This window comes from Nycticebus coucang, chromosome 5 (assembly GCF_027406575.1).
Source record: "Nycticebus coucang isolate mNycCou1 chromosome 5, mNycCou1.pri, whole genome shotgun sequence".
Lineage (NCBI taxonomy): Eukaryota > Metazoa > Chordata > Mammalia > Primates > Lorisidae > Nycticebus > Nycticebus coucang.
Genome location: NC_069784.1, coordinates 136,053,690 through 136,068,071, shown reverse-complemented (window position 1 = coordinate 136,068,071; position 14,382 = coordinate 136,053,690). Strand labels below are relative to the sequence as shown.

Here is a 14,382-nt window from a genome sequence, read left to right as displayed (position 1 = left end):
CCGGCCCAGGGCCCCCCTCAGACCTGCTGTGACTCTTTCTGCAAACTCACTTCCAGTTCAAATAGTGGCTTTGGGGTTAATGATCTGCGAATTCCAATTTTGGCTTCCTTTGAGGTCTGGGTTAAACAGCCTCTGAAGAATGGTTCAGTCTTTTTCAGGCAGAGGTTAGCCCAGAATTCCTCTGCTTCTCCAGCTTTTCTCTAGAATAGTGCATGTGTACGTATGTGTGTGCATGTGTGTGTGTGTCTGGTGTGTGCAGTGTGGGGGCGTGTATGGGTGTGGTGTAGGTGGTCTGTGAGTGTGTATACACGTGTGTGTGTGATGCGTGTGAGTGTGCTCACGTGTGTATTGGTCGAGGTGGGTAGCCAGCACATACGTGTACTCCAGGAAGTGGCTGAGGGCCTCTTCATGCCTCGGGACTTTGCCACAAGCTTCTGCTGCAGGGGGTTGGGCTGCTCTGCTGGGGTCTGGAGCAGGGACAGGTCAGGGCTCACACATGGTGACCAGCTTACTCCTGCAGCTTAGAACACTGGCTGGGTCCAAATGTCTTTGATGGTAATGTTGCTATAGCTACTGCCTTGTCCTGCCTTTCTCCCACCTTGTGCCGGGCGCCGGCCTCACCCCACACCTTTGGAAACTCCACACGCACATGTCCCCTGCAGCCTTTCTCCCTGTGTTCCTGTTAGAGCTGCAAAGATGCTTTCTCAGCTCTGCACTCTGCCAGTCATATCCTGTCTGGTGACTCACCACGGTGAGCAGACTGCTGCGGGGCCTCTGTCCTGCCTGCCTGCAGAGCCCTGGCCCACCTCAACTGTCCCCTCCTGGTGCCTCCCAGGCTATTTATTCTCCCATTTAATTTCTCATTTTATTGATAATTAGGTCAGGTACAGAATTTGGTGTTGAAAATCTTTCCCTTTGAGCTTTGAAAGTATTGTCGCAATTTTAAAATTCTATTTTGGTTTTTGTTCCTAAGTTGATGACCTGACCTCTCTGCCTAAAAGGTTTTAGGATCTTCTGAAATTTTGCTGCCTTGGGGCTCCCACTGCCCTGTCTCCTGTTTATAATGTTGCTTATTTTTATTTATTTATCTATTTATTTCTAGGTGAGCCCTCAGGTCCCTTGTGGTCTTCCAGGAACTGAGGCTCATCTGCTGCGGCCTGAGCCGCTCTGCCAGGAAAGCGCGAGCCTGACTTTTCCGCAGCACTTTCTTTGGCGGCCATCGGCATTATGGGTTTACACATCTTAGTGTTGAGAGTAATTTGAGTGGTACCTCTGGAGAGGTCACCTGTGTGCTCGGGAGGAGGCCAGTGGTGACAGGCAGTCCCCAGGTGTGCCCCACACCTGCTGCTTCCCTCCAAAGACACTCACTGAGTGTAGTTTGCACTTGTGTGTAACATCACCTGTTAACACGGCAGTGAACTTAAGACAGTTATGAGGGAGCCTACTCACTAAAACGATACAGGTATCATCTTTATTTCCTTCTACTTTTTTTTTCCAAGTCCTACTATAATCCAATTTTGTATCCCTTTCACCAATCTATTGTTAGTAAATAAGGACAGTGCATTTTGGTTGTTGTGCACTATTTGACTTAGCGGGGGTGTTCCCACTTTCTTCCAACTATGTGCAGGACGTCTGTGAACAAAACCCATGAGGTGCTTTCTGTTCTTAGTATTTTTGGCCAGTCTAGATTTGTTGAAGTTTGTATTAATTGACACTGATAATTCATCTTAAGTCTTTCTTGATGAACTAAGAAGACTTTGCTGTTCTGGGTGTTGCAGAGACCAGAATGGACCAAGTCAGGGAGAGAATAGACAGCCATTGCTCAGCATTGGGTCACTGCTTGGGGTGAGATGATTGTTACAAAGAAAAGGAAGGCTGGGAGGGCTGGGAGATGGGGCACAAGGTCAGGGATGGCCTTTTGAATAAGACAGCATTCAAGCAGGGCCCTGGAAAGAGGTTATGAGTGGAAAATGAACATATTTGGAGCAAAATACCGATTACACTCTTCATATATTTATGAAGATAGTTTTGACCTAGCAGAACCCTCTGGGTCTGAGGGCCACACTTAGAAATATCAGTGGACTACACACTGGTTTCATTGCCACTTTATAATATAAATGGAGAAATCTTAGAAAATGTACGGGGAGTACACTTGTATTATAATTTGTGTACCATGAAGGTTGTTGAGTTTTTCTTTCTTTTTTGTTTTTTTCAAAGGGTCCATCTTGCTGGGAAGATGTCTTAATTCCAAACCGGATGAGTGGTGAATGCCAGTCTCCAAACTGCCCTGGGACTACAGCAGTAAGTGCCTGGTTAAATTAATTCTTTTTAAAATAAGTAAAGGCTGACATCTTTGATGTTTGCTGGGAAATTAGAATACAGACAAAAACTCCAAGTGACTTTTTCCATCTATTAATATTCACCAAAAGTATCATGATATTCAGATGTGTCGGTGACATCCCTCCTATGTCCCCGCCTTCCAGGCTCACTTTCCTAGCGACTTAACCTCTCTTGGTGACTATGTTGAAATGTGCTGATTTAAGCTCCTTACAAAGTGATATTCATGGAATAGAAAAAAGAGCCTAAGCCAGTTCAGAGCTAGAAAAATAACAAAATCTAATCTTTTTCCCGATGTCGTAATATTTTTTATATATTCACCGCATTACTCAAAAATTGCTTGTTTTATCTCTTTCTTCAGTGGTTTTCTGATATAGTGGACTCTTACAAAATGTAACATGGGTGATGAGCTTTATAATTGAATTACTACCCTTTCTTCTACGCAACCCATTTTTTCTTTGCAAGCGTATGCCATATATTTCATGGATAGCAGATACTTCTTGAACAAGATACTAAACTCTGAATTTATCTTTAAAATAATTTTAGTATTACGGTCATGCATATTATACTTTTTACCTCAAAAGTCCCTGGGTCCATCATAATTTGTGCAACTTCCTGAGCTGTAGACACTGCTGTTACAGTGCCAGCACAAGTGTCAATGTTAGTTCCAAACTGTCAGAGCCAGCTGGCACGTGACATCTCCTCTGAGGAGCAAAGTGCGTCAGCATGAATAGATGCTGTGTTTGAGCTGGAATTATTAGGTGTGTCTTCTGTGCCCATCCGCTGCACAGGTGCATGGAAACAAAGACAGTAGCTGTGAGATATTATTCTCCACCAAATTAGGGATGTGGACTAGGAACAGATCTTTATTAATGCAAATCCTAAAGAAAAATAATGACTTGTATGTCACGCGTAGATATCAAGGCATGGTACAACCTTGCAAGTTTTCTACTGGGATGAAATTAAAATGTGCATATTTTATAGGACAGAATTCTTAAGTATAATTATATATATGCATGTGCACAAATAAACATCTGCGTGTTACAGTATACCTAGCACGTAGACAGAATTGCATCTGATAATGCTTTATAGTTATATGCACCTACGTGTCGTCACACATACAGGTAACCGTCCACATGTGCATCTCTGTGTACCCCCATCCATCCATCTACTCATCCATCCTCTGCTGTCTGTAACACTGTGGTTTCCATATCACCTTTGCAGGAATGTGAGGTTCTTTGAAAGTAGACTTCAATCATTGACAGTCAGACTGAGTCTCAGACACCTTGATAATAATTGGCAGGAGTTAGTCATAGCAAATGAGACAATTCTGCATCTCCAAAGATTTATTTTTTTTCAAATTAGTCAGAGGAATAGTGTGGAAAATCACACCCTTTGCTTATTGAATATTCAACTTACCTTAGATGTCAATACATAGGAGTCAATGTAAATTAAATTATATTGCAACTCTATTTCCAACAGCATGGTGAACTGATACTTCTAAAAACTTGCAGTACACACCATGTACAAATACTTGATTAAATTACAAAACATTTGTTTTTCACTTGTTTTAAGAGATGAGGTCGCGATGAGGTCACACTAGGCGAGCTCCTAGTGCACTGAACCCCTGAACTCCTGGCCCCTACTGATCCTCCTGCCTCAGCCTCCCGAGTAGTTGGGACTACATATAGATGAGCCACTGTGACAAAACATGTAGTTTTAAAATAATAGTTGTGCTGAAAACACAGTAAAGAACAGTTTATATGCCAAAACTTAAGAGAAATCTGGACTCTGGAAATTGTGTAAGCTGCAGCCAGTTGTCACCTTGGGGACACTACTGAAAATTGAGGGCTAGAACTACAGATTGGCCAGATGCACACAGGAGACTTCATTAGGGGTTGGGACCTCTTCAAGGTAAAACGTGCAACCACAGAATCCTACATAAAGCAAAAACCCACAACATGTGTTTGCCTCATTCAGTCAACTGGAGAGGAAGGTAGTAGGTATTGGGCCTATTTTGTGCTTACTCTAGGTCAGTGGTTCTCAACCTAATGCCGTGCTCCCCCCCCCTTTTTTTTTAAAGATAGGATTTTTTTTTATTAAATCATGGCTGTGTACATTAGTGCAATTATGAGCCCTTTACTACAGTTACTGTGGGTCGCAACCCACAGGTTGAGAACCGCTGCTCTAGGTAGAAGAGAAAATGTTACCCATAAGAATTTGCAAGTGTAAACCCATGTTTACTTGATTTGAGGGACAATATTAACTCTCCCTAGGTAGCACATAAAGTCCTTGGCCTTGAACGTTGTTTAACATAGTCATGAGTTAGTAATGTTGGCTACAGTGCTAAGATTGGCCATGTCCTCTCAGGAAACCTGTATTTTAAAATAAGTCCTCAGATAATTTCCTTGGTTAATGTCTGATGGAGTATGAAGTAACAGTCAGAAACATCACAAAATATAGAAACAAGCCATTATAAATGAGAGTGAACAGAATTCAAACTTGAATACAGAAATTGAAATAATTGGGGGAAAATACAAGTATGCTTGATATGTTTAACTATCATATCCAGTTAGATTATGGATATCACATCCATATCAACATCTAGTCAGATTAAACAACACACACACACAAATTCTAGAATTAAAAACTGTAAATGACACAAAACTTATTAAATGGACTATAGCAGGTAAGACATAGGTGAAAAGATAAATCAGAACTTAGCTCTGAAATCTGACCTGAAAAAATTACCCAAGATTCAGCCAGGAAAAAAAATAATGATCTTAAAATATACAAGAAAAGTTAAAAAACATGGAAGATAGAATTCAAAAATTTCAAATACCAGATTTCCAAATCAAAATTATAGAGAAAAAGGTGGAAAGATAATACAGTCATCCCTTAATATTTGTGGGGGTATTGGTTCTCGTACCCCTTACCCCAGTGGATACCAAAATCACAGATGTTCAAGTCCCTTCTTCCTAATGGCATAGTATTTGCTTATAATGTGTGTGCATCCTTCCACATACTTTAAATCATCTCTAGATTACTTGTAATAGCTACTTACAATGTAAATGCCATGTAAATAGTTGATATACTGAATTGTTCAGGGAATAATGAGAAGAAAAAACATCTCTACATGATCGGAACAGATGGTTTGTTTGTTGTCCTGAATATTTTTGGTCTGTGGCTGGTGCATCCATAGATAGGAGCCCATGGATACAGTGAACTGGCTGTGTTTAAAGAGACGACAAAGCAGAACTTCCCATAATTTGCAAGACTCAGGAATTCTAATAAACCCCAAGTAGTATGAATAAATTGAAACCCACCCAAACAGATTGTACTGAAATTGCAGAGAATAAAGTCAAAGAGAAAGTTCTAAAGACAGCTAGAATGACAAAGACTCATTATCTATGTACGGTTGACAGCTCACCTGATAATGAATTAAGCAACATCCATATTAAAAGAGAGATGACAGGGAAGCGGTGTCTTCAAAATATTGAAAGAATCCCACCAATCACCCTCCCTCTGCCCATCCTGCCCCCTCCCTCCCCTCCCTCTCCCTCTTCCCCATATTCTTAGGTTATAACTGGGTTATAGCTTTCATGACCTAATTAAAAAAAAAAAATTGAAAAAAAAATATTGAAAGAAAACAAAAGTTAATGTAAAATTTTATTTGAGGAAAATTTTTTAAGAATGCAGGACAGGAACAACAATAAAGACATTTTCAGGCAAACAGAACTAAAAAAATTTACTTCTATCTGTTTTTACTTAATTTTTTTAAAATAAATTACACATTTCAGAAAGAAAATAATTCCAGAAAGAAAGCCTGAAATTTGAGAAGTGGTTTAAAAATTTAGATAAATCTAAACAAAAATACAACAATAAATATAGTATTTGATGTTTAGAAGTATTTACAAATATAAATTATGTCAGCGCAAAGCATAAAGTTAAAGTATTCCAGGGTCGTTGTGTGTTTAACCAAAAAAGTAAAGATAGTGACTAAAATTAAACCTGGTTTGGACACATAAATTATAGCATCTTAATTTTTAGAAGGTAAAAACTGGAATCGCTTCTCGGCCTTTTGGCTAAGATCAAGTGTAGAAGGTAAAAACTGGAAAGAATTTAAAAGTGGTTGAATGAGTAAAGAAGAAACTGGTATGTCCACAGAAAGGAACACTGCTCAGCAATAAAGGGGAATTAACGATTGACGTGTTCTGTAGCATGGATGGATCCCAGGTAACTATGCTTAAGGAAAGAGGCCAAACAAAAAGGTAGATACTTCATGACTCAGGTTTTGTGAAATTGTAAAAAATGCAAATAATCGATAGTGATGTAAAATGCATGGTGGTTGCCAGGGATCGAGTGCTGGCACGTAGGAACATGAGGAAGATGTGGAAAAGGGTCCAGGGAATCTTTTAGGGCGATCAATTGTTCATTATCTTGATTGCAGTGTTGGTCTCACAGTGGTGTACGCATGTCAGAACTCATCAAAAGTATCATACATGAGAGTCGATTTGATGTCAGTGACACTCCAGTAAAAAGCTTTTGAAATTCGTTGCCAATACTCATAGAATTAGAAGATTTCACATAAAATTTCAAACCTCAAGCTGTCTGTCTCATACAGACAAAGGTCTATGCAGCAAGAAAAGCTGGCCCAGAAGCTTCCAGAAGACACCTCTCAGGCTGCCTCGGCCAGACAAGGGGCAGGGGGACTGTCTCATGACACAGGACAATCGGATGCCATCCAGCGAGTGCGAGAGAGAGGAGAGGCTGCCTTCCTTGCCGTGAGGGCAGGGGCACTGTGCATCCTCAGGCCGTCCAGGATGCAGAGGAGGAACAGCTTCTGCCACCGGCCGCTGGGGAGGTCAGAAAGTCCAGTGTCGTTCCTGAAGGCTTCACACGTGTGTGGCTCTGGGGGCTGTCCCTCACAGCACGGTGCCTGGTGCCTGGATTATATTGTGACCAGAGGCTTTCTTCCAAGGGCTACGCTCCTGTCCACCTCGAGCGGGAATGCATTTTTCCTTAACAGGAACGCAGAGATGGCTGAAGGAATTGCTTCATACGTGACAGCCCCGACTTTCTCTGGTGTCAACTACTAAGTGTGTGTCTCCGGCTGATTATCTCCCACCTGAGCTATGCTCTCACGGCCTCTCAGCCTGTGAGCTTCCAGGTGACATTTGCGGCAGGGGCCACGGCTGAAGGCTCCCTGTACTGCCTGTGCTCATGGCACCTCTCGGGGTGAGCGCCGGCGGGAGACGCTCTTCGTTGGTGTCTGGTATGGAGTGAGCAGCAGTTCCCCCAGCTGGCTTCGCCTGCCTGTGGACTTTCTTACTCCAGAGGAGATGAGAGCTTTGGCTCTAGGCTTCCATGTCTTCACTGCATTCAAAAACCCTTCTTTACCTAGAACTTTCTAGTGCTGAATGAGGAGGGGATTTTGAGGAAGGCACCCTTACTCTTGCTGCACTTGCAAGGCATGATTAATTCCTCACATTCCTCACACACGGGACTTCTCTCCCTTGTGAATTTCTTGGCAGTGAATAAGGAGGACTTCTCCTTGAAGACCTTTCTGAACACCATGGATTGATTGATAGATTCAAAGCTGGGCCTCTCTTGCCTTGGCTGGTTCAAATCCTGGCTGTTCACTACCCAGGGACCTCATCATGCTCTAGCTGGGTGACCATTGGGGTGGGTGGCCTTGAGTCCCAGGGCATGAGTGCAAAGTTCTTCAGGGTCTCCATGGCCGATGCCACCTCTGGGCCTGGGCGAGGAATCCCCTACTCTCCCAAGACAGGCACTCAACTGCATGCTTGAAGAAGGTGATAGGTCCCCATGCAGGGTCATCATCTTTACCAGCCTTGTCAGAACCTCAGGCTGGAGTGACCTCCCAGGAAGCAGTTCCTGGCCTAGATCTGGTCAGTCCATTGATTGTCAACATCATACCCCTTTAAGCTGAAGACACATTTACACTGTCTAGGATAATCATCCAGGGACTTGAAATAAAATATAGAATGTCAAATTGGTAGAGGTGAAAATCAGTGAGGAAAAATAAAAAGGGGGAGAGAGAAAAATACAGGAAAGGTGGACAAGTAAGTATATATCTCACACAGATACGGTGAAAATAAAACCACGTCAGACAGTAATGAAGTGAAATGCGAGCGCACTCACTGAAGTTTAAAAGACGCGGTTCCTGGGCTCGATTACAAAATAAGATCCAACTTTGTGTAGGTTACAGAAGATGTACTTAAAACATGGAACAAAAGCATTGAAAGTGCAAGAATGGAAAATTGTAGTCCAAAGAAGTACTAACTAAAATATCTGTGGAAACTGTTTTAATTGGATAGAAAGTAGACTTGGGGAATGGAGGGGGAAGAGGAATGTCATCTAAACCTACTTTATAGGTTTTAATAAGTTTTAATAACCCAGAAAGATAATGCAGTTTAAAACTATATGATCTTAGTAATATATTAAAGAAACTGTCAGAATGAACCAAATACATAGATAAATGTAACACCCTAGTGGGAGAAAGGAAGCTAATTCTGAGGAGTTGAGTGCTGGCAAATTCAGGAAGAATGCAGCAAATTCACACAACCAGTGACCAGATGGCATCAGGAGAGGGTCACCCAGCAACTGCAGAATACCCCCCTTTTTGAAGCATATATGAAACATTTTAACAACTGATCATATTTTAAAAGATTAAAGAATCTAAATATTAGCACGAAAAATATGACTCTCAAAACCTCTTTAAACATAGACATGCAAATCATGGAATCAGTGAAAAGATCCACATGGAAATACAGGACCAAACTGCAGTAAAAACACACACATCAGACACTGGTGTGTGGCTAAATTTGTACTTAAACATGAAATTGGGGCCCACAAATGCTTTTTTATGAAAGAAGATAGATAAAATTATCTAAACACATGTCTAAGACGGTAGGAAACGAAATTGTCATATCCAACTATTTTTTCTCCCTTACATAGTGACAACTAAATAAATGTTTAAGTAGAGAGTCGAAGGCATTTAGACATTTTAATAACCATGCCAGTGGCTCCCAGAGATTAAGTGTTCAATGTGAAAATTTATCTTTTCAACCTTTTTCTTAAAGCCATTTTTCTATATTCCATTTTCACAATACAACTAAATATAAGCCTTTGCTCTTGATTTTTCTAAAGTCATTGTGTGGGGGTTGTTTTTTATGGAAATGGAAAAAAAGACATTTTAAAATAGTTGTCATACTTAAATTTATGGGGCATCATTAATTTTTGACAGTCTTTTGGACAATACATATTATATTCTCCTAAAAACTTTAATTTCCATCACTTGGACAAAATATCCATGTATTTAAAATTTAAAATAGTGGAGTTCCTAATACAGTCTTAATATTTATACTTATAAAGACAATAACTAGATCATTTAAATAGCAGTAAGATTTAATCTTGGTTTTTCAGAGTGCAAATACAAGCTTGAACATAGTTCAGCTTTATACCAATCGCTATTATTTGAGGAAGGAGAATAGCATTAGTACTGAAAGGTATCTAACCTTTTTGTAAAAAGAATTTTAGGCAGCTTGAGATTTAAAAAGGGGCTAAAATACACTGCAGTTTCATTCATTAGTAAAATTAATTCAACTTTAGCTATAGTATAAGACCTTAAATTTTTTACACAAATCTTCATTTTATATTTTATCTATGATACTTTAAACAATGAAAATGATAATCGTGTTTGTATGTTTATTGGGGGTTCCCAGTTTCTTTTATTTGCACACATAGAGGCCAAAGAACACCCAGAAGCCTCCTGTCAGAGTGTTGCCTCTGAGTTCCAGGTCATGACTTCTGAGAGTAAGTTCCCCATCATCAGATACTCCCCTGCGAAGACCTCTGGCCCTGGTGTGCTGTGGTGGCAGGGAGGCATTGCTGGGCTGGCTGCGAGGGTGTCACCTTTCCCTTCACACCTGACAACTGGACAACAAGTTGTAGGGTAGGGAAGTCCCTTGGAAGTGAAAAAGAGAAAGTTTATAAACAAGCAAGCTCATTTTATTTTCTTGTTGAGGGGTGCTGATTTCTCTACTTAACAACATACATTACATATTATGTTTTTGAAAGTTTTGAGAGGTAAGATTTACCTGAAATCCCATGTAAAATAATATTTTCTGTTTTAGATTATTTGATTTTGACAGGGGTTAAACTCTTTTACACTAAATATTGTTTTCTCTCATTAGAAACTGTAGAGTAGGGTTACTTTCTTTCTTTGTTTTTTTTTTTTTGGATATTTGCCCATGGGAATTTTATTTTATTTATTTTTTATTAAATCAGAACTGTGTACAATTATGGGGTACAATTTGCTGATTAAGATATACAATGTGGAATGCTTAAATCAGACTGATTGACGTAGCCCTCATCTCTCTGACTTATTTGTTGTAGTAAGACTTTTATACGATACTCTTAGTAGTTTTGAAATGTACCATTGCATTGTGCACAATAGGCGAGGTCCCGCCAGCTACTCTCCCTCCTCCGGGCCTTCTTCCTCCCCTCCCCTCTCGACCTCTTTTCCCCTCCTTTCAGAGTAGGATTTCTTAAAATAGCTCTAATATTTATTTCAAATGAAATCAGATAGTTAAAACTGTTCCTTGAACTATAATAAATAACATAAACTTAATTTAACAAATGGGGTGTTTTTATCTTACTCAACATACAATTTATTCTCATATTTCCCCCGTTAGGCTAGTGTGCATCCAGCAGAATGGTAGTTTGAGTAAAAGTTAATATTCATAGTCTTTATGTCTAATTCCACCTTCTTGAGAGATGTTGGCTAAAACAAAATGAGTTGTAAATAAAAGTATGCTAATATTGAACATTTTTGATTTATAAGACATTTGCACAATTTATGTCCAAAAAGTTTCTCATTAATGTTTTAGTTTGATCACATCACTGTTCCCAAAGAGATCAGTGTTTGTTTTGATTATTTCATAATTGCTTTAGATTTCATTAGTATCTTACAAAGTGAGACTGGGAAGTTCCCGGATGTTTTCCTATTTAGACTATAAGTTCTTATTTTTCCCAGTGTCTAGTCGCATGAAAGGGCGGCTGGTTTTGCTTTCCCTGGGATAGTCACAAACGACATCTCCAGGTGCACAGCGTGGGCAGCCTGGCTCCATATTCTACCATTGCTCGCACTCATCTGCACCAGACAGTAGCCAAGGCCAGCACCAGGATCCTCAGATTTTATATTTACACACTTTCAGCCCTTGTGGCTTCCCAGGGTCTCACCCTGGTGAGAGGGCAGGTGGCTGCTTCCACACGGAGAGCAGAGAAAGCAAGAGGGAGGCAAAGAAGGAAGGACTCGGTTAACTCCCCTGTCCTTCTGCCCTGGAGTTTGGCCGAAGGAAAATGTTCGGCCTTACACTGTTCTCTACACTCATATTTCCTTAATCCTAAATAAAATTGAATTGTGAAAGCTTTGAAGTCAAACTCAGATTATGATTGAGTGGTGTCTAAGCGTGACAAAATGTTCTTGTCTGACATGCAATTTGGGTGACAAACTAGAAACTTATCTTAGAGCATTTTTCAAAAACCCAATCAAGTATTCAGAGCCAAGGACAGCTTATTTCTAACCAAGTTTTGAGTACTTGATAACAAAAAGTTTCTTGTTCTTTTTTGAACTGTTAGGGTTAGAATTAGAAGATAGGGACTTTTATTATAGAATTAAGCAAAATTTTGCAAATTTGAATAAAAATCATAGTTTTGTTTATATATGAGAAGGAATTAGTCTACTATGGAAAAAGTTAAAGGCTCCGCAGAAATGGAGGTAGTTTTTAAGAACCTAGGGCTATTTGTGAGGGTCTGAAGCCTAGGCTCATTTCAGTTTGGTTTTCCTTTTGCTGTTTTTATCTGAGCTCTTTTACAACGTGGTGGAAAATTAAATCAGCTGCCACCTTCTCTATGATACTGTTAAAGCTAAACAGTTACATTAAAAAAATTAATTTCAGCTCAGCACCTGTAGCTCAGTGGCTAGGGTGCCGGCTACATACACCGGTGCTGGCGGATTTGAATCCAGCCTGGATTGCCAAACAACAATGACGATTATAACAGGAAAAAAAAAAAAATAGCTGGTCTTTGTGGCAGGTTCTTTCATGTTAACATGAGGGTATATATGATTAGGTTACATTAATTTAACGCAAGGTCTGTGTTATCATTGAGTCCTTTAACCCAGGAAGTGTGCCATACACCCTGTACGTTGGACACAGTAGGTGGGAACTTATCCAGCCCCCTTCCCCTACTTCTTGAATTTAATTCTGTTTTTCTCTCAGGTGGGCGTGTAGTGGTTGATCTATTTTCTAAATGTTGAAGATAATTCTTGCCTCTTCATTTCAGGAAACTCCTGGTCTATGTGAATCATAAGTTTTTTACTCTTGATGATCTGTAATTCTCTTTTGTATAGTTCATACCTTATTTTGTATTCAGTGGAAGAAAATTATGCATAATACCACTGTTATGCATAATAGCACTGTTTAAATACAAGAAATTTTAAACCTGTTTATTAATCCCAGAGGCTTCAAACTTTTCGTTCTTAAGTTTTTGTCATTTCACAGAATGACTCCAAAGCCAGAAATGTCAGTAATAGACTGTAGTTAAGGCTGCATTACAGGTTTAGACAAAGGCCCCAGACAGCAAGGGAGTTTATCATGATTAATCAGAAAAAAAGCGTGCTGCTAGACCACGAGGTTTTAGACTAGAGGAGAATATATAGTGATCTACTAGAAAAGACAGCAATAGTTATAAAAAAGGATCATTTCAAATAAATTTATAAATGAAATTCTGAGAAATGGAGCAAAGAAGCTGTAACATCACCAAATGTTTCAGTTGGGGTGGTAGATTAGACCTAAATGAAAATGTCAGGGATTAGGGACTGGAGGTCATCTGAGATAGCCGCAGAGAAGATACACAGGAGGCTAATGGGGTGAAGAGAATAGAAGGAAGATGCCAGAGTAATGGGGCAAGAGAATGAAGCCTGCTTCTCGGCAGGGAAATAGCCCTCTTGATCCACCAAGCAGGTGATTGATGCTCCGAGAGACCTGCACTTCATCATGCCTTGATGCTGGTCATTAAGGAGCCACCATCGCTCTTACTCAGGTCAGACTGGCTCAAAAAGTTATCAAAGACCATGGAAAATTTTAGTTTTTAAGACACATGTGGCAAAAAACAGACAAAAAACACTTAAAATCAGTTTATCAAACTTGAGATTTAGAATGGAAAATGTCAGCATGTGGAGAATCAAAACTGAGAAGATTCCCCGCACCATTGATCCACACATGGGCCCATTCTTTCTTCCACTATTGTTTCTTGGAAAACAAGTATAATTTTGTTACTAGAATTTCTTTCTGCAATAGGTCCTTGGTCTCAGGGATTTGACGAATAAACCCATGTACCACAGATCAGTGGTAAGATAGGATTTATTAGACAGAAAAGAATACAGATGGAATAAAAAGTACCAGAGTTTCTGGCAAGGGGGAAGACCCAAGTGAGAAGTCACCTTATGGGTACAAGGTCTTGAGAATTACATTTCAATGTTAATGAGCATATTAACAAATGTATGAATGCAGCTCCTCCTGCTGGGGGTAAAATGGCAGGGTGGTCCCTCCAGAAGAGTCCCAGAGGTTTACATGAAATTGCCCGGGCCAAGGAAATGGGGGTTCCCTGTCCAGCCCGGAATGAGGGAAGCACAGTATCAATTTGGGACCCTCAGATCATTTGAACTGACTAAAGTAGGTGATTATCGTACTCCTTACTATCCCAAATGTGGAAAAATAAACTCCGTGATGCATATCTTACTTGAGTATTGTTTATAACAAAATGTTTATGTTCAAAAATTGGGAAAGCAAAACAATTTTTTAAATGTGCCTTTTTCCACTGAAAGAGATATACATAATTTTGATAACATATTGATTTGTTGTATTAGTCACTGTGCAGAAAACCAAGACTGACCTTCAAGACCTAGCAGTTTACAGTGAGAGAAAGCTTTACAGGAATGGCCGCTGTTCAGATTCA

At 40.0% G+C, this 14,382-nt stretch overlaps 1 protein-coding gene across 1 annotated transcript in view; it reads left to right on the top strand.

Annotated features, from left to right (window-relative positions):
- Positions 1–14,382, top strand: part of PRKN (parkin RBR E3 ubiquitin protein ligase) — a 1,304,782-nt gene that overhangs the window by 625,282 nt on the left and 665,118 nt on the right. The window contains exon 5 of the mRNA XM_053591297.1: positions 2,218–2,301. Within this exon, the coding sequence (XP_053447272.1) occupies positions 2,218–2,301 (84 nt within the window). The remainder of the gene's footprint in view (positions 1–2,217; positions 2,302–14,382) is intronic.